The sequence below is a fragment of the Nipponia nippon genome, unplaced genomic scaffold (genome assembly GCF_047370975.1).
Source record: "Nipponia nippon isolate SJK-2023a ecotype South Korea unplaced genomic scaffold, ASM4737097v1 scaffold_1, whole genome shotgun sequence".
NCBI classification, from domain to species: Eukaryota; Metazoa; Chordata; class Aves; order Pelecaniformes; family Threskiornithidae; genus Nipponia; species Nipponia nippon.
In genome coordinates this window covers 149,957,583-149,985,128 of record NW_028262290.1, presented here as the reverse complement: position 1 = coordinate 149,985,128, position 27,546 = coordinate 149,957,583, and the positions used below count along the sequence as shown (strand labels likewise).

At 37.0% G+C, this 27,546-nt stretch overlaps 1 protein-coding gene across 7 annotated transcripts in view; it reads right to left on the bottom strand.

Annotated features, from left to right (window-relative positions):
- The window catches only part of WAC (WW domain containing adaptor with coiled-coil), a 63,540-nt gene that overhangs the window by 13,311 nt on the left and 22,683 nt on the right, over positions 1-27,546 (bottom strand). For 5 of the 7 annotated variants that reach the window (XM_087777459.1, XM_087777452.1, XM_087777445.1 and 2 more), the window contains 8 exons: positions 24,608-24,714; positions 23,708-23,823; positions 23,119-23,231; positions 21,333-21,641; positions 11,029-11,274; positions 8,890-9,012; positions 7,686-7,834; positions 2,133-2,251 (listed from right to left, as the gene is read on the bottom strand). In XM_087777459.1, the coding sequence (XP_087633585.1) occupies positions 2,133-2,251; positions 7,686-7,834; positions 8,890-9,012; positions 11,029-11,274; positions 21,333-21,641; positions 23,119-23,231; positions 23,708-23,823; positions 24,608-24,714 (1,282 nt within the window). The remainder of the gene's footprint in view (positions 1-2,132; positions 2,252-7,685; positions 7,835-8,889; positions 9,013-11,028; positions 11,275-21,332; positions 21,642-23,118; positions 23,232-23,707; positions 23,824-24,607; positions 24,715-27,546) is intronic. The other 2 variants (XM_087777468.1, XM_087777494.1) reach the window with 2 other exon arrangements.

Below are 27,546 nucleotides of genomic sequence, written 5' to 3'. Positions count from 1 at the left end.
CACTGAACAGAAGAAAATACCAGTCGCACAGGTTTTTCCAAATCACCTGTTCCTTAATCTTTCATTTTTTGCAAATGAGACACTTCTGAAAGCAACAGAAACGCACAAACTTGTGATGCACCATATACCACTGTCACAAATGTGTAATAATTTTGATACAGGACACTAAATAATACTAATATTGTCACAACATCTTTGATACTAGGCTGTGCACTCTATTTGTGCACTGCCTCCTGCACCTCCTCTTCTAATACCAGACAGTGCTACCTCCATGGCCCCTCCGCTTCAGCGCTAGTTGATAGGACAAACTCAGCTTCCCTTCTCCAGCAAAATGCTGATGCCAAGCAGACCGATGGTTTGCAGAGGGCCAGTATACCCCTAAAGGGAAGGCAATGTGGGTAAGGGTTATGCCAGAGTAGGAAGTCCTATAACCCAAAAGGCAGTGGTGGACACCACAGTCAGGTATGGATCAGCAGGCCAAATGCCCACCAGTATCGCTTCACACAGAGTCCAGGCCATAATGAATGTTTCCAAGAATAAGACCATCTTCCTTAGCAAGATTTCCTATGGGGAAAGGGTGATCAGCAAAGGACAAATGGGTCCATGACTGAGAGCTACTCCCCAAAACCTCACTGCTCCTTATAAAAAGGCCTAGTCTCCTTATTAAAAAGGTTTAGCTGGTTGCCAAGTATAATTTTATTTTCAGTAGTGTAATTCACAAAGATTTAAACAGCACCATCCATAATTACTACACACTGGAGCTGCTACACTATGTCTTTATTCTACCCATACAGAAGAATAAGTTGTAGGTTAGGCATCTACCAAAGATTAGAATCAAGTGTCTGTAAGATAGACAACATTAAAGACTCAAAATCTGACTTGCTTCTGTTTGTACCCTGAAAGTGATCAATATCACAGTGTCTCCAGTAAAGCCAGTCACTGGGACAGGAACACCAAGCAAACAAAAAACCCACCCCTCAAAAAAAACGAAACACAAAACAATGCCCCTCTCCCCACAAAAACCAACACAGATTTGAAAATCTAACAATAAGTTACCACATTGATAGCACGTAATCGAAGGTCCCCTTTATTATAAATCCCAGAAGGGCAGATAAAAAGACCTCACTATTTTATGATCTGGAAAGCACCACCACGTAGCTTCAGGTATGCTGACAAAGAAAGAGTGTTGTTTTTTTGGTTGGTTGGTTGTGGTTGCTTTTTTGGTTTGTTTTTTGTTTGTTTGTTTGTTTGTTTGTTTGGGTTTTGGTTTTGTTTTTTAATATCATACCACACACCTTATTCAGCCACTCTAAAAATCTAGCGTTTAAGAAACGCAACCCTTTGTAGATTTACAGGAATCCATTGTAATGATGCACTTTTTAAAAAGTCAACCTGCAGTCTCCTCCTGCCACAGGTTCCAGGCCATGACTCCATCACAGAAGGATCTTATGGCAAATCTTTGGTTACAGCCCCTGGAACCAATATGATAAAGTGCACAGCATCCTACACAATGAAAAGCCCATCTTCCCAAAAGAAAAATTTCAGACAAGATACAAATTCTAAACCCACCTTGAAAATCCATGGCTAAATGTTCCTATCATGCAACATCTGAATAGGCTGCAATGGTGCCATAAAAGTCTGGCCAAGGAAAAGCGTTTGTGAAACTTACTTCGTTTTTTAATGTTTTTCATTAAAGCAGCAAAATTGCCTGATACACAAAAGTTCTTACTAATTTAAAAATCAAATCACACTACAGCAAGACACCACAAACATCTAACACAGAAAATCACAGAGAGTTAAAGCATTTAATCTCCTAACTGCAGAGTAAGAAACAAAAACTCCAAACTCAGAAATCACAATACAAGAAATCACTTGTAAAATTGGCTCCACAGTGACAGGGCAGAAATATTAACTCTATTTTACTTCTGTGAATGGAACTCTAGTGGTGGTCCTAAAATGGAGAATCTACCACATTAGCTCTGTAACAGAGATATCCGCATCCTTTCAGTGGCAGCAGAGTTAAATCATATGTTCAATAAATAGGCCAAAGAAGAATCCACGAATTGCAACACATACAACATACACTGGATCCAGAGCAAAAACAGAGGACAGCACAGAGTATTTCAATATACCTTGAGCGCTGAAGACTTCGTGGAGAGGCAGGTTCATGACCTGCCTGCTTGTCAGCTATTACCGGCTGCTGAGGTGCTGCCTGTGAAGCTGGTCCTTGTTTAACACCTGGAGTAGCAACCTGGAAAGTTCAAAACTTCATTAGATTTCCTCCACAGTAAATATCAAGTCTAACAACCAGAGGAAAGCACAGAAATTAAGTTACAAGACAGTGGGATTTTTTGATACAAGGTCTTTTGTTGACAGAATTCTTATACTCTTCACAAGGTGTTTTTTAAAAAAAATCATCTCTAGTTCCACAGCTGCGATAGCTTTTTTTACTAAAATAGAAGGAGTGCTTAATAGACATAACGGAAGCAAATTTAGATCCGACTTGTCAAAATACTGCAAATTTATTAGGCAGACTAGTTCAACCCAATTTCATTTTTGACCATATCTTCCATGTGAGCACCAAGCTCATTTTCAACCTCAGAAGAATTGTTCAATATCCAAATAAACATTTTCACTTAAAAAATTAAAAGTTCCCTACTTGAAAATACATTACACAGTGTCAAGAGCAGAATTAGGTCGTAAGGGTATTATAACATCTCTATCATACATGAAAAAAAAAAATTTAAAGCACATTTATCAGTCTGCTACTCCCCCTTTTTAACTGTTCTGTCAGTTCTAAACCAATGAATGACTAAAAGAGTTACTAGTAGCTTTTTTTCCTTTTAATTTGTAGTACACATTCACATTTAAGATATTGATACACCAGCAGTGAGATATAGTCTTTTTTCTGTGAATTCCTAACTACAACAGGATGAAAAGTTTGGGAATATACTAGTGTCTAAGTTACAGTAAATGGAGTTCACGATTTTTTCCCCCCCCCCCATACTCTGCATACCCCTATCCCTTTTAAAGTACGTACAAGAGAGGAAGCAGCTCCAAAATTTATCCCCCACTCTGGAAAATCAACCTAACAATTTTAAGAAAGAGGGAAGGAAGAAAAATAGGGTTTAGGTATCCATAAAGACAAAAACATAAATCAGGCAGCCTGTCCGGCATTTGCTGACATCAAGCTGGTGTAGATTACTAACTAGGTCATCTGAACCTCCAGAAATTCTCTCAGTTTCAGAAACAAACTCCTGTGAAACAAACTACAGACGGCAAGTCATATGGTATCTGCTAAAGTAAACTCAAGACATAAGTTCATTTATTTAAATATACAGCAAATCTTAATGTAATTTCAAACCTACTTTTATGTCTAAGAGGAAAAGCCACCTTTTAAAATTATCATCAAAAACCAAAAAAAGTCTGAATAGCACATGAAAAGGTCATGGTTCTGGAAAGATAAAGCACGATCATTGTAAGATGACTCAGTGTGTTGAAATCAACAGAATTATACAGTTGAGGGGGGCGAAATAGTAGCAGTTCATAAATTAATTTATGAAAAAAGACTACCTGAGTATCTTTATGAAATATATGACATGAAGAACTTTGCTATCGATGCCTGAATTTTGCCCACCCTGTGAGCAGACATTACAAGAGGCTGTTTGAACAGAAGGAACAATTTCAAAAGGAAAGTCCATCAGAGATAATACCAGAGATAATCACCTTGCAGATCCAAACTGGAAAACTAATCAGTTCCTTGGCTGGTAAAAATAAAAACAAAAATGGATTGTAAAGAAAAACTGGGATTTGTGAGATACATGAGTCACAAAGACTCTTAACTATTCCCCATTTTCCAAGTGTTTCAAAGACTCCAAGTAAGTGTACCAGGAACAAAAGAATAACAAGGGCTAAATAAAAAAAGAATTTCCATAAGCAGCATTCTCACTGAGCCTGTCAGGTCTGTGTAACATATGCTTTACACAGTTATTTTGCAGAAATTCGTAAGAGCTTCTAACCCTACAACACAGGCACAGCTAAATAGCAAAATGTGATGCCTAGGATCCTGGAGTCTGTGACACCTTAGATGCCGTATGCATATAGCACACCAGGCAGACATACCAGCTTGAGCTTAAAAGCAGTACAGACACGTTCATGCAGTCCTAAGTAACAAGCCCAACTGTGCAAACGGCACTACAGCGTTCCCAGAGCCAGCCCAAGTATGTGGGCATCTGGCACTGGGCTTTGCTTGCATGGTGCCAGTTCAGCTTTGTCTACGCCTGCTGCGTGGAAGCACCCTAAGCCAATGAGCTTGTGCTCTGGAACCAAGTGTGTCCTGGCACAGCACCACAACTTGATTATGCATCATTTACCTCAAACTTTTGGAACTGGATAAGCTAACCTGACTGATGTATCCAAAGGAGTACTAAAACAGACGTGCTTACACCGGAGCTATTACAACATAAGTTCTCATCTCTATCCCATCTTATGGAATTGAATTATGTGAATATAAGAACTATCAAGAAAGTTCTTTCCCTACTGAACTGGAAAAGCATCTGCTGCTGAACCAGAATTTGTTACTTCTGGGACTAACACACAAACAATTTATGTTAATATTTCAACAGCTCTGTTGTTAGCACCAGATTTGAGGAAAACAAAAACCAAGAAAAGCTCCTGCTGTGAAGCATTACTACTAATTCTGTTTAGCTAATCTGTGAAGCTACTCAAGATACCTAGAAAATAGAAAGCTTTTATGGTTATGACATCCTAGTGTAGTAAGAGTTATAACTTCCTCACAGAGGGATGGGAGTGAAAACTTGCCAGTGTATAAAATAATGCACAACAGTCCATCAGGATTGATGGCATTCTGAAGCAAAGACCTTATAGCTTAGAACGAGTAACTCAGAAATTTACTACACTTAACACTTCGATTGCAACCACATTATATGTGCTTCAAAAATAAACCAGATGTGCAATCTCACCTCATTGTGGTGCAGTCTTAAGGAAAGATGGATTAAAATAGAGTAATTCCAAAATGTGTCACAGTACGCTCATCAAAACATAGACATTACCACTTTCAGAAGAACCTCTATATACGGATGAATAAAACACACAATACCCTCCTTCAAAATACCAGAGGTGAAACCCTGCATGCCAAGTCACTAACTATAGGCAATCACAGAGCCCTGCATGTAAATGGAGATTCTCATATCAAACAAAGCATAAAATAACCAACGCTTTTTTTATTGTTTTTTTGAGGAGTGGCAGCCTTGCTGTAGTTACAACTTACACTAAACTCAGATCAACTCTTCTCAAACCTGCATTTAGCCTTGGAGTTTTATGCTTCTACTGAAAACCTGAGGGAAGGCTTGTGTGTCCAAAAGCATATTCAATGATACAGTTGGTCTACCAAGACAGATTGGCCCTACTTACAACACTTGGCTTGCCTTCACTTTCTCTTAAGGCATAGTTTACTACCACACCACCTACTTCATAGGTATAAATGCTGGCCTTTATACTGGGTGAAAGGCAGTGGGTTCAAGTTTGTCTGTGCAGTTCTAGGAAAACATCTGTAGGAGGAGGATAAATACTAAAGAAGCAAAGTTTATAAAACAAGGATAAATGTCTTGGGGGGGGGGGGGGGGGGGAGAGGAATCCTCCTGAGCTGTCCTTACTTCAAGTTTTCTTTCAGAAAACACTGTAGATAAAGAAGATCCCAAAGGATAAAACTTTAGCAGTGTTTATAATGTAGCTGACGATCAGAACTTTATTTATTTATATTTATTTTTAATTTATTATTTATAAAGTAGATCCAGATCTCTGGGTTGTGGAGACCAGAAGAGATCAACTTCCAGTTACTGACAGTAAACAACTTAAGAATATTCCTTTTCATATCCCAGGATTTGAAAGTGCCAGGCATCTCCCTTCTTTGTTTCAAGTCTGCTGTTTGATAATTTCATTACTTGTCACCTAGCCATGGGATGTGACCACATAGATTCAGGATGCACTCCAAGGGCAGAAACAAAGACAACAAGCAGGATTAGTACACATGTGAGGCTTTCACAATTCATTGTACCATTGTCAATCACAACAAACTGGAAGAATCACTTGGTTTTCGTTGTACCCATGAAAAAATTCAAATGTAAGAAAATGAGGCATTTAGACTAGAATGAGGAATGCAACCTGTCCTCCTGAAGATAAAAGTATTCTTTAAAGGCCTTCAAGACGTAAGAGGTTCTCTTCTGAGCAAAAAATTGAAAGAAAGATGCCTTAGCTAAGCGGGGGTGGGGGTTTGAGAACAGGGATTTTAGGGAAGAAAAAGAAAAAAAAAAAAATCAAACAAGGCTGGTCTCACCCCAAAGTCTAGATTCATGCTTCTTATGCTGATGAGATATCCACTGAGCAACACACTGATAGACTGAGTTAAAACCTGACTGTCTCAATCTTGAAAGAAAGATCTGTACAATGAAGAGACAGGACAAGCTCTCATTGCATGAAAGCAGCAAACCTAGGAGAGGTCCAAATCCTCCTCAACAGACTTCTATTTTTCACAGCCAGAACATCACTGGAAACTGCTATTTTTTTTTGTTTTGTTTTTTTTAAACTTGCCTAAAAGGGACAAGAGTGTTATGCCCTGCAGCTTTACCTATCACTACAAAACTACCTTGAATGTAAAAGGTTACTTTCCACCAGAGGGTGCAAAGCAATAGCTCTGCCTTCAGTCCTCTTCAGTAACAAAATCCTCCTTCATAACAGGTCCTTTAACCCAGTATCTCTTCCCACCCTTGCTCTATAAATATGAAACACTAGTCTTTAAACAAGGAAAAAGAAAAACCCTTAAAGGGAAATTCATCTTGAGTGCCTCTAATTACATCTACTTTCCCCACCTGTACACAGCAAAACAGTCTCTGATCTGCTGGACAGAGAAAGTCAATCAATCAATCAATCATCTCAGCTTCAACTGTATTTATTCCTCAATATCACCACTTGTAGAATATGGAATAGTGAGCTCAGATTCTGCAAAAGACATTTTTCCTCTGAACAGTGACCCATTAGAGGAATCACCACCACCCCCCCAAAAAAGTAAAAAAGACAAGTTTATGTTTTCTACTTCATCCTTATGAAGAACCTTAGGAACTTATTAGTTAGCTTCAATTAATGTTTCCTAGTCTCTGATCCAATTAAGGAATTCTGAATGAATGGGGGTGATGGCGCGCAAAGAGAAAGGGACAATGTTATTGACCTTGCAAACACCTAGAACATTTCTAAACCAAATCTGAGACTACATCTCAACTTCCCCAAGAATTTCTCTCCCATTCTAAAAGTCTTTTACTGGCTAAAGTCTAGAGAACTGTATCAGCTGTTGCCTTTGGAGCAAGTTTTTTTTTCCATTTAAATATGTTAAAATATTGATCTCTTCGTAGTATCTCCAGGCCACATCTGAACAGAGCAAAAGATTTTCTTCAACAACAGAAAAGTGTACTAGAATTCCATGCTAGAGTTGTACTGCAAAAATACAGCCAAGTAGGTGCTTCCCATTGTTTCTCTTTCTATTGGGAAAGATAACATACATATTTTATCATCCTATATATAACTGCTAGCACATGGATATATATAGCAGCAATACTCAGTATTACCTATAATGGTTTCTTACAACAATATGGCATAAATCAAAAGGAGTTTACCTTCTGCTGCGATGATACCGGTGGCGTAGTCATCAAAGGTTTAAGTGGAACAGTGTTAGTCTGAGGCGTGCTTATTCTTGGAGATACATATGATCTTGGCGATGAGGCATCAGATGTTAAAGACATTGGAGACTGATTAGACGGCTGAGCTGTAAAGAAAAAAAGAAAAGATTGTTTTTAATAAAACTGTATCCTATCTTAAATGTGAATAAAATTTTCTTTTTGTACTTTGTGGTATGCTGTATTAGATAATATACAAACATACTCACCTTGAGACAGTTGGGGGGGGCGAACAACTGGAACAATCAAATGTTCAACAATCCTACCTAAAGAACTGCATTTTGCCCAAACCCTCCACTTCTAAAACTTGAGGGGAGGGGGAAAGAGAAGCAGCTATTATGCAATGCTTTTTACACATGGAGAGACTAAATTAGTTTAATTTGCAATTCCTATTTTAGAGGAAAAAGATTTCCTATTTTTTTCGATTTAACCGGAAGAATGCATGAACAGTTTATCTACATATTCACGAATTCTAGGCATCTATCAACAGCCCCCACTGACATTTTAATCACTGGTTAAAAATTAGCATTAGCATAATACTGCGTACCTACTCAATAACATGACTGCATTTATTGTTTTGGTTTAAGTTCCTAGCTTTATTAAGTTACAAACCAGAATGTATTGAAGACACCTGAAGGAATATCTTGCCTGGAAGCTGAAAAATATTATTTACAGAAGACTACAAAGCCCGCCCCCCCCCCCCCCCCCACCAGACAGAATAAACTTTCTTTTAAGAATTTAAGGCCTCCCCCAAGAGTCACAGTTGCACAGTATTACAAAAAGGGTGTTCAAGCAAGGAAGAGTTGTGTTTTATATTGAACATTAAATAACATCTAATTAAGGTTCAGAATAAATTGAGAGGGTCTCGCACATGTTTCACATTACTCATATAGAGTTAGTTAAACGTACAAAGAAAATCCCAAAAGGCGAGACAGAGAAGCGCATTTACTTAGTTGTGTGTCAGCTTCCTGCTCCCCAAGTAACCATTTCTTATCCTGTCTTTGGAAAAAGAAGCCATTCGACATCCTCCACACCAGATGGCCAAAGAGAGGACAAGAGACAGCTTCTGCAAGTTTCAATTGTATCAGCCTTTATAAAATGCAACTGAACAATTTTACGTATGTGAAAAGAAGACTCTGAATACCTTGCGTAGACAGTTGTGCAGCCTGAGAAATTAGGGAAGTGATATTGAAAGCAGATGGTCCAGCAGTAAGAATTTTATGGAGTATAGACTGCAGAGAGGCTTGTGTCACAGCTGCTGTTAGAACTAAAAACAAACATTCTGTTTTACTGGCAGTTCTAGAAAATCACTTTAAACTGTTCAAACTGGCTAAATACATTTAAGCTGCATTTTCTTTCTGATATTGTTCCCATATCCACAATAGACCAAAGAGCCACCTGAACTATTTTTCAATCACTTTAATTCAATTCATGAATGCTTGGCATGTCTAACCAAGTCCTTTATTTAGTAGTTTTATCTTTGAGACATACACTAAAAAAATTATTTCAGAAAATAACCTTAACTCTTCAGCTTGACCTTATGGATCAATAATAGTTCTTGTAAACATTGAGAACATTTGTTCAATTTGTGATTGTAGTAAGCAGAATGGTTCTTTTTTTAAACTACAATAAACTACAATAGTTTTTTTTAAAAAAAGCAGTATCACTTTGACTCACTAAAAGAGATGGGGGGAAGACTTCCTGTTCAAGGAAAAAGAAAAGATCTTTCAAGTTAAAAATCCAGACACTTAAGTGTTTCTTCTTAGGAAAAAACAAACAAACAAACAAACTCTCAAACTTTTTTGTTCTGGGTTTAGCTGTCCCATCCCCCTCTCCTCCAGTAAAAAAATGAATAATTTTCAACCACTTTAAAACTGCACAACACAGGAAAAGCATCTACAGTGAGACCCAGCTTCTGAACTAATCTTTTCAAAAAGGTCTGCAGGCTCTGTGGGATACTTCCTGAACATACACTACCCATGCACAAGACTGAAAAAACTGACTCACTCTGCATCATCTGCACAGTAAGGGCAGTCCTGCTGCACAAGGTGAAGTCACTCTGCCCACATGGACCTGCCAGCCAGGCCCTCGTGCCACCAGAACAATACTAAACACTCTTGTTCCAAGACAGACACAGGTGCTGCTCAGATACGGCAAGAGAAAATGACTAGGAACTTAAATTGGCAGCTCTCTAATAAAATACAGTTGGAGTCTTGACTGGACCTTTCATTTTTTAACACAAACAACCACAATACTCCTACTTTTATAGTCCAGCCTAGTGCACTACAGTTTTAAAAGCTTCTCCCTGGCACAAGAAAAAACAATCACCAACTCACCTATTACTACTCAATGAAGCCATAGTATTTGCTCATTAAAAGAAAGTCAATTGACAGCTTTTCCTTATAAATAATTGTAACATACAGAATAGTAAAATTTTAAGTAAATTAAATAAAGTAAGTAAATTAAAGTAAGTAAATTAAATAAAGACTTTCATGCTTTGCACTTTTAAAAAGTTAAAAGATAATTAACTCTGGGCACTACGTGTAAATTTTTTGCTTCCTATTTGAATCGGTGATCAGTGCCCAAGAAGTTCAAAGAAAAAAATCCCACACTACTTCCTTCATCAGTAAACTGCCACATGCAGACAACACATTAGATAAAATTACATTCAAAATGCATTAACTCTGCCTGTTCTTGCAGCAAACGGCACTATAGCTTGTTCTAAACTTTCTTCTAATAAACTAGGCCAATGTGACAAAAATCTAAGGGATACACCGATTACATGCACAAAATTTAATTTGCTAGCAAAATTACTGATATGCTATCTTTATTCAGAGGCTAACATATTCTGTTAAAGAAAAAAAGTTGATAGGCAACAAGATTTAAGAATCCCCAGAAGTTTCAGTATTTGTGAACACACACTATTAGAATAGCAGCACAAACTAGAGAAAACAAAGAAAACTGCACGAAACAAAAGAACAAAAAGCTCTAACTAAATTCTGTGCAACAGATGAATGCTGATACAGCGATTAAGTCACCAGTCTCAATCAGACTGCTCACATACATCAGCATTTATTAGCTTAACAACCTTAAACGTTACTTGGCTAATTTAAAAGGGTTTAACAGAAAACAAACAAACAAACAAAAACAATCCCCACTTTATCTAGGGATTCATTTATTCACTTTTAATTGAAAGTAAGGCTTGCATTCACTACAGCTTAGTACCCAATAATATACTAAAGTGTGTAAATAAGAGATTACATTAACTTTAAAGAATCCTTACCTTCATTGATTTTGGATATATCTACGCTAGAATTATTGAGCTGCAAGGTGGCTTGCAGTGCAGGCAGCAGCTGTCGAAGGAGATTTGGGTCCTGAAGTAACGGAGGAATTGGTGATTGTGGGACAGGTGAGACAGGAACTGTAGGAGCAGATGAAGCAGGCGCAGAGGCTGGATTCAGTCCAGAAGCAGAAGATGTAGAAGGAGTTGTGCAAGAATGGGATACAGACTTGTCCACAGATGCAGACTCTGAACAGAAGACAGACAGTAATTTTCATTTTCCCCAGTATAACCTGACAACTTCTCACTACTACAATATTCATATGAAATTCAGAAGATCAAATGCTTAACTATCATTACAAGAAAAAAAAAAAAAAAAAAACAAACAAAAATTGAAGATATTTGATATCTAGTGTAATTTAGGCTATTGAACCTAATATTTATTAGGAACATACACACACACACACAAAAAAAAAATCTTTCCACTTCAAGGTATTGGACTGAAAGCTGCCAGTATTACAGATGGGAATTTTTTCCCCCTGATTTTTAGGACAAACATGGGCTAAAAATTCCTTAATGATTTTTTTCTTTTACTGTGCATATACTCATATTCTATGTTTTTACCATGATTCCAATCTTTCTTTGGAAAATATACTATGAACAAAAACCTTATAGTCCATGGACTTTACAGATAGGCTAATACATCAAATTTGGAGGGGAGGGCATAAGCCATACTTCATTTATTCAGAGACCAGACTGCAAGAAGCTACAAAATAAAGACCAAGTCTATCATACACAATCCAGCTACATTGCTCAGGATTCACAGACAGGATAATGAGCTGTACTAGAAATGTAAAACAAAAGCCGTTAACATCCCCACAGCAGAGTGAAAAAACATCTAAAAGTCTATCTGCCCATAATTAATTTCAAACTTCTCTGCTTCTCCCAAAGCATCAAGACCTATATCCTTTATTTTATTAATCTCATTTTAGCAAATATCAACACTTATTATCCACAGAAATGCTTAGTACTTAAAGTCGATTATACTGCATGGCAATTTGTTCTAATTAATGTGAGCTATTTAATTAATTTTAAGCTTGACTTCCAGTTACCATGAGAGTTTCTCCTCCATTCCAGTACTGTGAGAAATTCCTGCGCTGAAAGTATTTCCACTCATTGTAGGTGTACCATCAGTCACTTCAAATATCCTTCCTTTAAGAAGCCTGGACCACTATATTTCAATCTTAGCTTCGCCTTCTCTTATCCCCATTAAACCCATGAGAGACCTCTGCCCCCAAATTCAGCCAAGACTAATACCTCTATAGCACCAAACAGGTTGGATGAAGAGTGGAAAGATGGATATAGATCCAAGATCTCACCCAGGATGCTTGCCCATAACATTCGAAACCTGGATTTTAAACCCGCCTCAAACCAGGCAGAGAATGTCAACTTGGATATTCCACATTTCAGGCAAAAATCCAAATGAAAGCTGAAATAACTGGCTGGGAAACTCTTTTACTCTAAAGGTGTGTTTGGTTTTTTTTTTCTTTGGAGAGATGGTCAAGGTAAGAGGCAGCTGACTTTTGGTAAAAAGAAAAATGAAAATATCTTGATTTAGTTTACTGTGGAAGAATAAAATGCTACAAAATTTCTATAAGCTTTTGTTTTCTGACAGCCTTAAATGCAACTTTTGAGACTAATTTGGAGAAGAATCCTAAAAAAAATAAAAATGACTGAAGTGTATCAATACATAAATCAAACGAGATTAGAAATGTCAGTGAAAAGAAAGGGGACTTCTGCTTCCATGCAGTTACAGTAGAAACAGTTCATAAGAGGTCACAAATACTCCAAAAAACCCCTTTCCAGTCAAGTAGCCGAGAAATCTAAACCAGAAAAAAAACCACTGAAGAATCCAAATTTGACAGCTTGCAAGGATGCAACAGCCACAGCACACGGACATATTTTGATGTTTCAGGCAAACTTCTAAAAGAGGTGGCCTTATCTAGTTACAAGCTCCTCAGGACAAGGGGTTGGCTTTCAATGTCTCTGTAAAGGGACCTGGTCATTTGGCCAGGAGTTTTCGTAAGAAGACCTTACAAAGGGACAAGAAGTGTTACGAAGACTGAAGAGGAAAGAAAACAGTTACAAAATTTTTATATGGCTTTCAGTAACATGTGACTAGGACAGCTGATTAGGTATTAGCCTCCCCTTAAAACAGTAAGTCATTAGTAAAAGTCTGTTATGGAAGTATTACATACAAAATCTTATGTTATGGTGTTCAAAGTGAACTTATTAAGACAATTGCAAGTCAAGACACATCAAGCAAACAATAATCTTATCCTACTACAAAAACACGTAAAATTTAAATTGAACTTGGACCTGTCATGGTCCAAATAAGGACAACAAGATACACTGGCAGACAAAAGCAAGGGAATTAAGCACACTGCGGCACGTTAGTACTTTTATGTACAAGTCTCCTACCCTGCAGTTTTGAGAACCTTACAAAGAACCAAACCAAAAACAAACAACAAAACACCCTAATTTAAAAACAAACAAAACAGGGGAAAAAAAATACCAAAACAACTGCCAGCACTAATTTAAAAACATATTTAATGTAGTTAGGCTTGTCTTCACAGTTAGATTGAGTTATTTTAAGTAAAGAAGCAACCCACTACTGTATTATTAATTCACATAAGCAATACCTGAGCTTCAAACCACACCACCATACCAAAAAGCTGGAAGTATTTTTCACCCATGCTGCAGTTTTGAACACAAAATAAACTGAATCAAAAGCAAACTCGAGCTAACAACACAGTGAAGACAAACCTTAAGACCAGTTCTGGGTATTTAATCACTTCTTGAATAAAAGGACTCAAAATATGTAATACAAAACCACTGAATTCCAAGAGGTCTGTAAAAGTACTTTAGTTTGGGTGAGCTTCTCTGCCACAAAAATACAAACTGAATTACATGAAAACAACACAGTCCAGTTAATTCTTTTAGACAATATGGAGACACTATGCTGTAGCTGTATTACTGCAGGTATTTTAGGTATGCGTTAAAATATATCTGGAAAAGATATTTTTTGTACAATCACCCAGATTTCTCACCTAGAGAAAATGATGTGAAAAAATGATGGTGTCTAACACTAACATTCCAATCTTTTGAGATGGTTAAAATTACAAAACCAACAGTCCAAACGTTACGAAAGAATACACCTCTATGATCATGACTCTCTACATATACAGAGTATAACAACTGTTATTTAACGTCATAGAGGATGCAGAGTTCAATGAATACTCAGAGCATCACTGCACTTCACAAATTAAGTAATTTAAATTATTCATAGTGAAATAAAGGCTATAAACCTATTTCTGCCAAAAAAAAATTGCAAAAAATATTTGTGGAAACACAACTATTTCTTGTGTGTGTTAAGCAGCCTGAATGGCTATTTTCTTCTCTACAAAGGGAAACTTCTTTGTGATGGAAACAAACATGCTAAAAAACATAGACTACGGATTAGTTCTGTATAATCACAACTTTTATTACCTTAATTTAAACCAACCTTACTCCATGGCTACCAGACCGGACACTTGATTTCACAGAAATAAATCCAAGAAATACTGCCGATAAACAAAGCCTCTAAATATCTACACATCCATTTTTGTATAAAATAATTACAAAAGTTTAAAACTGCTTTAATTCATGATCCTATACCGAACTTGCAAGTTTCGCCTTTGAAGTTAACACAGCTCCTCAAAATTCCTCAAGAAGAAATGTTTGTTTCACAAAAATCCTCAGATATCACTCACCGGGGTGTGTGCATTTCCCCTGCTATTTCCACAAACAGAAGCAGAAACTTCTCACTCCCACCTTCTCCTCCCTAATTCCCCTTTCTGATCTGCTTTGAGAGGCTGTTTCATTGTATGTTTTGCCAAACAGTTTACTTTTCAACATTTAAACACTATTTCCTACTTTCCAAAACATTTATTCAGATTTTTAAAAAATGCTTAGAATTATTCAGTCCTGTAATTGTTAAATGCATTTGAAGCCTCAACCATCACAAAATACAGTCAAAAGGAACACAGCATACTGAGAACAGTTAAATACCTTTACAAATCTAAGTCCTTTAGTTCTACAACTCTGATACACTGGTCTCTACACCTGTGTCAACGTAAGTTCACGTTCATTAACAAGCTATCTACAGTATTATTGCTAAAGAAGGCTTCTGATTACATGGCAGTCATTCATAAACCTAATTTGAACCATTAATACATCAATTAGACTAATTTTGAACACACAACTGAAATTTTACAAACAGAAAATGCAAATTTGGTCTGTGTCTTATACAAAAAATATTCTTAAAGATGAACTATGCTGCAAGGCCTGCGAAAGTCTTAGACTATGACTGAAGTTGTCTGCTATTGGACGGGGAAACTGCAGCCTCTTCATTGTCAGCACCAATTCCCATGCAAATGACTCTTCAACCTCACATAAAATTTCAGCTATTATCATGGAAGTCCCAAGGAAAACTTTTAAAGTAATAATAATAAAAAAATCAAAACCAAAAGCAGAACATAGCCCACTGTGATCTTTTGAACTGTTGAAAACTTTGTTAATTAGAATTTATGTTTTAGCTCTTCCTCTGAATAAAATTGGATTATTTTTTTAATTATTTTTTGTGGTTTTAAAAATATGACTTTGCACCAATTTTTCCATCATAAGCTAAGCACAATAAAGTTTCAACTTCTGGAGCTTTTAAGAAAACTTCTAAAAAAAAAATCAATTCGCTTTGTTGCAACAATATGAAAATACTTTTTTGCTTTCTGACCATCATGTAAACAAGCTAATTAGATGCAGCCTACATACAGAACTACAATACAGAACTACACAAGTTTCTGGACCATCAACTTTAATCATATGGAAAAAAAAAGAGCAAGAAATAAAGCCATCCAAAAAAAGGGGGGGGGGGGGGGGGGGGAAATAAAGTAACCAGATGGGAAACAAAAACAACTAGATGTGGAGATTAACTTAATGTGAAGAACTGTTAATTTGTTTTACATTAAAATGGAGCAAGAAAAAAAAACTTTTTATAATGAAAGTAATTTTTGAAGACCGCAATGATTAGGAAAGGGCTTTCTATCCATAAACTACTCTGCTGGGAGTGTGACCTGCAATCGTATCTTTTGGACAAAAAGGAGAGAAGTCTGAGTTATCAGGCAGTGTTCTCTATAACAAGAACCTGTATGACAAAGGTGCGTCTTTGCTGCAGGTTTCACAACGAGGTACCTGAACTGAAGTAAACTGAAAGCTATTGCTTGTCCCAGAAACTTCATGTCAAGTCAGAATGGAAACATTACACTGCCTATTTCCAAGCAGTGTGGATTTTTTAATAACAAGGCCAAGTAATCCTTTCAGAAAAAATACCACAGATCACTTTCAGCAGTTGTGCCACAATGTTTTTCAATTACAACCTAGATACAAGAAGGCAAACGCTCAGCTTCTCAGAGTTTGAGGCAGTGTATTAAAATGCTGCTGAATCTTGCCATTACCAATCTCTGCCCCTCACAACACGAACCTTTGCTCCTAAGCAAACAGCTGATCCGTTAGTGAATCTCATTCTGAAAGGCAATTCTCGGCCTAGTATCTTACAGTTAAAATATTAAGTTATTGAGACTAGGTTTAATGCAAGGGGATGAAAAACTAAGTCTTTTGATTGTTCAGCTACTCTGTTTCAACGAAGAGCTCTTGACACAAACACTCCCACTCCTCTGTTGCACCTCAGTCACCCCATTCTACCTGCTGGAGTCCTTTAAGTACCTGTTGCTAGTACTGCCTCACTCCCTTCTCGCCCACAGTGTGCCAAGTTATTCAGGCATGTTATGTGACAGAGAAGTGAGTGGGGAAACAAAGAGAAAAAGAGGTTATTGCACAAAAAATGCATTTCTTCTTTTACAGTCCTCCTTCTGACAACTAATGTACTAGTACTCCCTATACAAAAGTAGCTTTAAAATACTGCTATATATAGCTTGCTCTTATTCTGCCGCATATGTGGACAGACGATTTATTTCAACAAAGATTTTTTTAAATGACATGTGAATTACCTTCTTACTGTTGACTGGGTAACTCCCAAATTATCAATGTGACCCCTTGAGCGTTCCAATAGCTTTCACTACTGATGCAATCTTTTAATGGAATTAAAAACAAAACCAACACATTCAAAGTCCTTCAAATTCAACACTACAATATTACCCAGTCACTCTATTGTGAGCTTGAGTTGTATCTTTGCTCTGCTAGCAACAGTCATGCACGTGTGCTCTCACAGAGTGCTGGAGGAAAATTGCATTACAAAATTTTCAGAAATTCAATGCCTTATGGCTCCATAAACCTCACCTCTGCTATAGTGATTAAAAAACTACCACCTAGAACAGCTAACTGAACTGCTTGATTTACTGCTAATGATTAAGAATCCTAACACATACATCTGTGCTGAAGTACCTTAAGTGTATAGTGCACCAACCAAGTTCTCTGAGCAGCGACAGTCACATTCAGCTTTTTTACATAATTCAGCTCTGATCTACCAAGGCCACACCAAAATATATAAATATTTAAAAGCAATGCATTTTGTAAACACATTTGGCCAAATGAAACTACAGCAACAAGAGTAACTGGGTTCTCAAATACGCTCAAATTCTTTATAATACAAAAGAAATCCGTATTTTTCCTCATTTGGATTACTCCAATCTTAAAACTTAATTTTCGTAATTTCTCTCTGCTGCCAAAATAAACATAACAGCAATGCTCAGCAAACAAGCATAAAGTACCAGAAGAAACCTGTAACAGTCTCGGCTAGTGTAATTTTTTCTAACTACTGTATGAATTGAGTAATATACTTAAAACTGCAAAACTCAGCCAAAGAACATGCAACGATACCAGGGGCAATGTTAATAACTGACTGCTAAAGACTAGCAAGTGTTACAATTGAGAAAACCACAGGGGTGAGAAAAGGATGAGGAAGAACCCCAGCGGTCACTGACCAACCAGTTTCATCTGTCAGCATCAGGGTCACAACCCACCCAGCACTGCCCTGGCCAGCTTGCTGAGTTCTCTCAGGAAAACTTCAGAGTATTGCTGCACCAGAAACAGAAGTGCTGCCTGATGGAACTCAGAGGAAAGGTGTGAGAAGTATTCTACAGACAGACACATTGTTAAGATACAGACAATACAACATTTGATTCAGCAACTAAATTAGAAATAGGAAAATGTGATGTGCCCTACAGATAAAGCAGCCAAAAAGTAGGAAAAGCAACCCCACACTTTACCTGCATAAAGCACTCACAGTGAGCACAAACAGAAGCAGCGGATTCTGACTGGAACATTCAAACCAAAGGGTAGAGGTCAAATAGTTCCCCAGGAACTCTCCACTACTGCCAGCCATTGAGGGCAGAGGACTACCGCTAACAGCTGAGCTATAGTTCAGCCAGGGATTTTATTCAATCTCCTTGTGGGACTACAACATACCCCTGCAGCAAAAGAGATTGAGCTGAAAAAAGTGTTGTTGTTGGTTTTTGTGGTTTTTTGTTGTTTTGTTTTTCATAGCTATTACTGCATTAAAAAATACACACTAAGAACAGAACTATTAAAACAGTGGTACATATATGCTGGCATAAGGCTGCCAGCAACACATCGACAAGAAGCAAGAACTCATTTAGGCAAGGACTACTGCACATACTATTCAGTCATTTGGACCAAGCTATTTTTATAAGCAAAAAATACAGCTTTACCTCTTTTTAGAAAGAGAGAGGGATGGCACAGCTAAAGAACAAAAAAAGATCAAGGGCTGTTTGCTTTACTAGTGTAAAAATAAACCCCTCAAACTATTTTCCAATTTTACAAAGATACTTTTAGAAGATTGTTTGAACTGAGTGTCTCAGGACAATTTTTTAATTTTTTTTTCATTTTGTATAACAGCTACAAATACTTTTAAATGCTGCATACCCATAGTACTACAGGTTCACAGTCACCTCTGGGAAAATGAGTAACAGAAGCAAACTATCCCAAAACATCCCGATGTACAACACTGCTTCCTCCCTTCTTTTAAATTTAAACATGTAAAATGCTGCAGAAATTATACTGGTCAAATTTCTTATTTAAAAAAAAAAAAAAAAAAGTCCAACATTCATAACAAAAGAAAAAGGCAAGACTACTGAATGTCCTCTCTGAATTATCTCTTTATCATAACATAAGCTGCACTGAATTTTTCTGCGTCTGTAAGAAGAGAGGTATTCAAGCAACATGTGAAAAGCCTAACATTCATCTATTCTAATTCTTCAATCACTTAATAACTTTCTGTAATCCACCCTGTCTGAAGCTCAGGAAGTCTTCTATTTGCTCACAACGAAGTGCCATGAAACACTTAAATCAGCAAGGCAGGAGTCTTACAGAGAATCTATCCATTTAACCCATATAAACTTTAAAAAAATACACAGGAATACAGAAATTAAGTGATTATTTAATATGGAACCATCCATGGTAACATGGATTCTAAAGTAAGATTTATAGTGTCAAGACCGCCCTGTGTGATCCATTTCACTATTCATACCCAACTGTATGTTCTCAAATGAATGTCGTATGTAAGAAATACCAGAACTCCCTGCCAACATTTGTAGCAGTTGTCACAATGGGAAATTCCTTCTATTGCACTAAGATTCAGTTGCTCAATTTAAGTGGAAGCAACTAATAAAGGTACACAGTAAAGCAGGGAAAGAATATGTCCAGTTTGAAGTCTGATCACACACCAAACAGGAATCAAGCACATGCCAGAACTGAGTAATAAAAAGGGTTTTCTTTAAGTGTATTTTAAAGATAGTAATGAAAATAGAGAGGATATGCTAAAAGGAGAGAACATTTAATATGGATGTTTTGCACTGTCATGTTTAAAAGTATCAAATGGCAATGAAAACAGAGGCTGAACCGAAGCAGGTAATTATGTTTTCAGTACAAGAACCATGCACAAACCAGTACACCTTACTTCTTCCTTTACTGTGTTGAATAAAAAAAGGCTTGCTAAAAATCTTCAGTTCCTCTGTAGTTTATAGTCAACATTCATGTACCAGGTCATAAAAAATTGCACAAAGTCTCAAGAAAAACATACAAAATTTCTTTGCATGCACAACCTTCTTACACTGCAGTATTTGCCAATGTATGGTATTGTTTGGATATTTTGGATGGCCAAGTGCACTTATCTCTGTGTAAAAGCTGGAATTCTTTAATAAAGAAGACTGGAAGGCAGGAAAGTAAATGCAGGGTGTAAGACCAATGTCAGACCCGAGCCTTTTTGGTCTTCTTTTTAGCACTGCATTATTCTTCTGTAACTAGACAGGCTTGCAAATATCAACAGGGCAACAAGTCACCTTTCAAAAAAGAATTCAGTGTCATACTAATTAAGCAGTATTGTAAAATAAAAAGACACGTTTATAAAAAAATAAATTACTTTTTCCCCTCCCAAAGCCCTCAAAATAGAATTTTCTTATACAACGTTACTCTCTAAGAACTTGACTATACCAAAGTATCACACTATCACTAATAACACACATCTCCATTCTCACAATCTTCTTGAGCTTTTCTTCCCTAATAATGAAGTAAATCCAATTAAAATATAAACTTCTGAAGAGTCATGAACTATGCACAGTAAAGTCCTGATCTTTGCTTGATGACTCTAAATGTTTCTCGTATGTATTATACGGAAATACAAACTTTCAGCAGCTTTAGAGCTGAAGATCCAGTATATGTCAAGACACAGATCAGAACAGAAGAGTAGCTGTTACAGACATATAGAAAACTGATGCTTTCTGCAAGAATTGCGCTTGTATTTATTGGAAAGTTTGACACTGGCATTCCAAACAGTAACAGCAGTTCATAAAACATAATGGTCCAAAATGACTTTCAAATGCTGTAACTACATCTATGTTAAGAACCCAAATAATGGCAAAGATCCAAACCAACATGAGGAAGGACAAAAATTAAAATACGGCGTACTAAAAATACATCTTTTAAATTATCATTTGAAATTATAATTTACAGAATAAGCCAATAAACAGCAAATATTGCAGTGTCAATTTGAAGTTGTGTAAGATATAGCAAGCGTGGTTTAAGGGGAGATAAACACATCAAAACAGTAATCGGTTTCTAAGCACACACAATCAACAGGAAAAATATCTTTAAATTCTAGAACTAACATATTTTGAACAAACAATGCAAATGCAATGCATCCTCTTAAATACTAGAAGGAATTTCATCAGACATACCTTTTCTCTCTGTTTTCTGTGCAGGGATGGAAGATGTGGATGTAGGCAGTTTTGATAAAGTAGATGCTCCATTAGCATCAAAGGATTTCTTTGGCTGGTGATCAGATTGTAGAGAAAATGGACTAGGAGGAACAGTGCTTGGGGTAGCAGTTGGATGAACCACTGGTTTGATGGGATGCTGTACTGGAGTAGAACTACTGTGAGTCTCTGCTCTTGGCAGTCTGTAGTCTCTGTCATTGTGCCTGCTTGTTTGAGATAAAATATTCTGTGGGAGCATACTACTGGCGTCACTGGAATGCTTGTCTTCCACTTTTTTCAGGATTCCCCAAGTAATGTTGCAATAAGAAAAAAAAGATTAAATTAGAAACTTGTCTAAGATTGCAGTGACTTTGATTAATACAGCTGCACATCAACAACTAGAGCTGATTGAACTTCTTATGATTAAAAAAAGCCTCAAGTAGATCAGCATCAAAAAAGGCAAAATTTAATTTTACTCACTGACAAAATGCATTTTCTCTGACCTTTGCTTGATTTAGAGTTCCGGTTAAGCACTGTGTTTTGATGAAAGGCTGCTTTATAACGAGTGTTACAGACAAGTTAACTTTTGAAGTCTCCTAAAAAAATCTGAATCAAAATCTATTATTTCCATCTTATATTTAGTGTGAACAGATAATTCGTGCCATTTTTCTTTTGTTCATTGAAAATCCTGAACATCGAGTATAATTTAATAGTTTCAAATTCTAGCCTTCAAAGAATTCCACTTCAAGTCACTTGAGTACTACTACAAAGAATTTACTTTCAGTTGAATTAATTCAGGAAGACTATATATTAAATGAGTGACTAATCTGCATTTGTCACACGATCAGAGACTTTAAAATACGCTACACAGGCACATACCAAGCAAATATAGAGTAATTCTTTTTATTGATTCCTAGATTTTCACCTGTCACAAAACAGTTACTGCAATATGCATTTCTGCTATCTTTTTGTAGCATACAGTATGTTTTAGCATATGCAGTATGTTTCAGCATACAAAGAAAAACAGCCCTTCACAGAACTCTGTGTTGTCAAGTCCCAGGCAAGGGGTGGGGGTGGAGATCAATACTGTGGCATCTGCTTTCAAACCACCCTGAGAACTATACTACAAATTCACCCAAACTACATCAGCTTGCAGGAAGAATCTCACAGTTCAACCATTTCCCAGAAAAGACTGACAAAGATTAAAGCTAGGTATCAGGAAAAAAAATTCCAAGTAACAGAAATTCATAGTCTGGGAAAGGCTTTGCTACCAGTACTGGAACGGTAAAAATATGCTTTCAATAATGTACACAAGTCTCCGAAAACTCTGATATCATAATCCATTAAATTAGCTTATTATTTTCAGATGTGAAATTAAGGTTTTAGAAGAGACCCCTGCTCCTCTGTTTTTAAGCTCAGAATATGACATTGGCATGTCTCAATGATCACAACAGTCCAACTACACCATAAACTGTGCAAGTTGTTTCAATAACTACCTCTAAAGATAATTAAATTAGGCAGTAAAAGCTGCAAAAAGGAGGAGTACCATGAAAAGCATTAAGCAAGCATTGTACTAGTAAAGGCTTGAAGCTATTTTAAGAAACAACATTTGGGGGAGCTGTCTGTGTTATCCGCTTTGGCCTTTTTATGTAAAAAGGTGAGAAAAACAGCTAAGGAAAGGGATTTAAAAGGTTTTTTTTTTAAGTTTGGAAAAGAAAACAGTAATGCAAACAAGGCAAGAATATATTACTGTAAAAAAACCACATACTTCCACTGGCAAACCCACTGGCAGCTGTCGCCTGCATCACCTCTCTTCTGTAATCCCTATCTTTTGGAAAACTGTTAACTGACATTTTGCTTGCTTCTTTTTGTCTCTGCTCTCTGAAGGAAAGAAAACACAAGTTAAGTAAGAACTTACATCATCTAATAATATAACACTTTCTATGGGTGAAGTTACATGAGATGACCTAAACTAAGAGCTTGCTGCTACAGACAGGGTAGGCAAACTCCAGCCACTGCTTCTTTACAGCAGTGCTTCCCAAAGCCCCCAGTATACCAGTTCAGCTCATTAACATTGAAAAAAAACCCAAACAAACCACCAAAACAAAACCCAAAAGAAAACGAAAAACCCCACCTCACCAAAAAAAACCAAAAACCCAAACCAACCACACTTCCCCCTCCTGCTCCGGATAATCAAGGGATAAAATAGGTGCCAGAGGTCATGGTAAGGGTAGGAACACAGGAGATTTGGACCACAATCTTTTATAGCAGTAATCTAGTAGATAAGCTCAGCTGCTCTTAAATGAGGTTTAAGAATATTTCTTCTTTATACAATGAAAACAGACACACACATATACCTTTCCAGCCACTCTTTTGGTTTTTCCCATTGTGAAACTTCTGTTCGGCAGTTGTAGTAGTATTTTTTGCCTGAAGAGCTGATGTGTTCAGACCAATCATCCGCAGAATCGTAAGCCTTTAAAATACAAACAGTGTTGGAAAAAGGACTAGAGAGCTGTAATATACAAATTTAAAAGCTTCCACCATTTTTAAAACCACACAGCATCCTCATATGCACCCATATCACGGCTTTCCATTTATACCATCTCTAAATGCCTGTTTCATTTTGATAGTTTAAAGATGTGACCACTATGCTCCTGCTGCATTCTGCATTAGTTTCCTCTGGTTTATTCCCATCAACCCTGAAAAAAAATCTAATAGTATGTTTGGCGGGATACAGTAATATCAACATTGATAACATTAGTTTTCGGCACCTTAAAACTTCCTCAAAAATCATTAATTATATTTTCAAAAATTTTAAGTACTTCACAAATTTATCTATTCTCTTTTCAGTGCAAATTTTAACAAATACCACTCTAACTACTAAGACTTAGATAATAAAAGCAACTAAAATTCACAATGTGCAATGCATCTTAAATAAATAAAATCATACTGTCTTCTCTAGATTTACCAACAAAGTTCATGGAGAATACTTCCCTCTGTAACTACTTCATTTAAATAATCTAGCATTTTGAAATTCAAAACAGGTGCCTCAGAGCTCTAATGATTATAATTAGAATAGTTTTACAACATGTAACAACTGCAGCTCGGGTTTACAGAGTGTTTATAAAATAAAGACTGATGCTGGAAAACTCAGTGAGGCAAGTAATGTACATGCCGCCTGTTTTAGACAAAATGATGAAAATATAGTGTGCATGAATGGGGTGACAGAGGGATGAATACCAATCACAAATACTCACTGCATCAGAAGTTTTGCTTGGATTATTGCTGGGATTAGAAGAATGTGAATTTGAACTATGAAGAGCACTGTGGTTATGTGAATTTTCTTGTGGAGAGTAACTGGTCCCTAAAGGAAAAAAGACAGACTGTTCACCACGTATGTTTTTAAAGAAATCAACCATCTGCATTCTAAGGAGGTGGAAGGGGAAAGGAGAGGGGAGAAGGCAAGTTGTCCACAGCCTGGACCACAGCATAGTTCAGATGCAGAAGTATTTCAGGAGACCATATGCATATTTCTTTTTCACACAGCATAAAGCTCACTTTTGCCTTTCTAGTTACAATAATGCAGTACGTCCCTTCAACAGTCTTACTCTCAAACTTCATTCCACTACAAAAAAACAAGTAGCCTTTATATTTTTGATGGTTGGAGGAGTCCTAACATGTCAATTCAAAAATTAAGAGACATTTAAGTCTCTCCTCAACATTAAGTCACGAAGTTTAAAAGGGTTTAATCAACAGTCTACACGCTTATATACATAAAATCAGGCTTTAAGTTCAGTGGAGCAATGCTGTTTTCTTAACCCTTTTGAGACTACTTTTAAGTGGTTCTAGGTAACTATTTCTGTTTAAGTACATAGATTGAATTAATTTTCCTGCACCTCTATCTCTGCAATATAGGTATCAACATTTAGAATACCAAAAGCAGCATTTCCCAAATTGCCACCTGCTTCAGGCCTTCCTAACAACTGCTTCTCAAAGTAATCCAGTTTTCTTCCTCACTGCGGAAACACTGGAACAGAAAAGAACAGCTGGGAAATGAGAAGGGAGATAATTCTCAACACCTTTTACATCTACATTTGTGCCTAAGCTCAAGTCACCAATTACACCTGAACAGTTCTATTTACAATTAAACAAGGCCATCCATTAAACCCTTTGCAATCTTATTTTAAATGTCCTGCTCTTAAGGCCTCCCATTCCTCAAAAATTTCTAGACAAGTAAAAACTCTCCCATTCTTCTTTATATGATTTCCTCTTCCTAAGTTTTAAATGGCCACATAAATCACACCAAACTAAGAAAAATCATTTTCTTACACATTTCAGGAGAAAACCTAGATATTCCAAATACAACACTCTCCCTGCCTTTATTTTTCTTCTGCCTACTGAGAAGTTTCTAAATACCCAGGGAGACTACATTAGGTGCCACTAGCTTCACATACTGTATACCGATGTAAATACAAAGTGCTTTGGAAATGGCAAAAGCTGTATCTTACGGGCAACAACAATCAAGAACAGTCCACCGACAGTGGGACTGATAGGTGGGAGTGAATGGAGCCATTGAAACAATTTTTTTTTAAGTCTCCTGAGAGTCACACACTCAGAAGATGACTAAATGATATATCATGGTGCAGAATGCGAGAGATTATAATGCAAATTCTATGTTCTGATGCTTCTGACTACACAAGCGTTGACAAATTTACTATTTCAAACTTCTTTCTCCACGCCTCTAACCCTGCAGGTTAGAAAAACACTCCATCACAAAAGCAAAGAGGTACACCATGACTAATCTGTTTAGTACCCTACAAAGGTTAAAGGCTGATTTGCACATGCATGAGTTACTGCAACCTGAACTATCAGTAGCTCTGAACCTTTTCCTACACTATTTTGGCTAAAACCATATGTCATTCACTGGGGGGGAGAAAAAAAAAAAAAAAAAAAAAGAAAAAAGAAAAAAGGAAAAAGCCTTGTCCTCAAATACAGCCTTCCAAAAGCAAGACAATTAGTCCTACACCATAAGTATCCTGCATGCTCAGAGCCAGGTGGAATGACTTACCATGGGGGTAACTTAAGCTTGTCAGAGCAATACTCATCACATGCTTGTGATGCACATGAATAACAACAAAAAAATTGAGCTTCTAGTAAACAATGTGACTTTGCATGTTAGAATATTCCAGAATTTAGACTTTAATATACATTTATAAAAACAGACACATTTAGTTCCCCTAAATATATGCAATAAGTATATTATAATTACAAGACTGTACTCCTCAATCAGTCACACCAAGTGTCTTAATTTTTTTTTTTTAGACACTTATTATGGAGTGAGATAGCTGTTTAATATTTTCGTACTAATCATTCTATTAAGTCTTTATTTACTATATCCTTCCTAAACTCTACTGAGATAAAATCATTAAATTTCTTCATGTATTTCTGTAGGTTGCTTAACGCAGACATTTTAGTTCTTTTCTACTATGAGGTAAAATCATCTCTCTTTTTGAAGGAAAAAAACAAGATGAAAATTTACCAGATGGCTTGTTTGAACAGTTCGATATTAGTCACTTCAAAACTTCAGAAAACACCCATGTAGTTAATTTGCTGTAATCCTGTACCACGGATGCAGTAACACTACACTTTGGTCAGCGTACTCAAGATGTAGTTGGTTATTTTTAAATACTGTAGTGGTCTAAATACACCGCCACAGTCAATCTAATCAAACATGCATTTTCCAAACGTGAATAAGAGCCAACAACGTACATATTAAATCAATAAAATCCTTTAAAGCCAATTCTATCCAACCCATAAACAAGACTCACTCACCCTCAGACTCACTGAGCAGACTTTCAGCCCCCACGTGGTCTAACAGCTCAGCAGCATCCCCTCACCATTTCACACTGTTCCCAGCCGCCCTGGTTCCCAGCCCCAGTACTGAGTCACAAAGCACCTCAGAGCGCGTATCAGAGCGGCTGCAGCCATCACACCCACCCACCTACAGCTGGCCCCAATAGTAGAAACGCCTACTCTGCAGCAGTTTCTTCCTAAGGAGCCCCTGGGCCTCTCCATGCTGAGCTGCAGTCCTCCTAGCAGAACTCCCAGGCTGCACGCCCACGGGCTTGCCCTGAATCAGGGATCCTGACCCACCTCAGCTGGCCTCAGCTGCGTAAAAACTGATCATGGCTGCTCC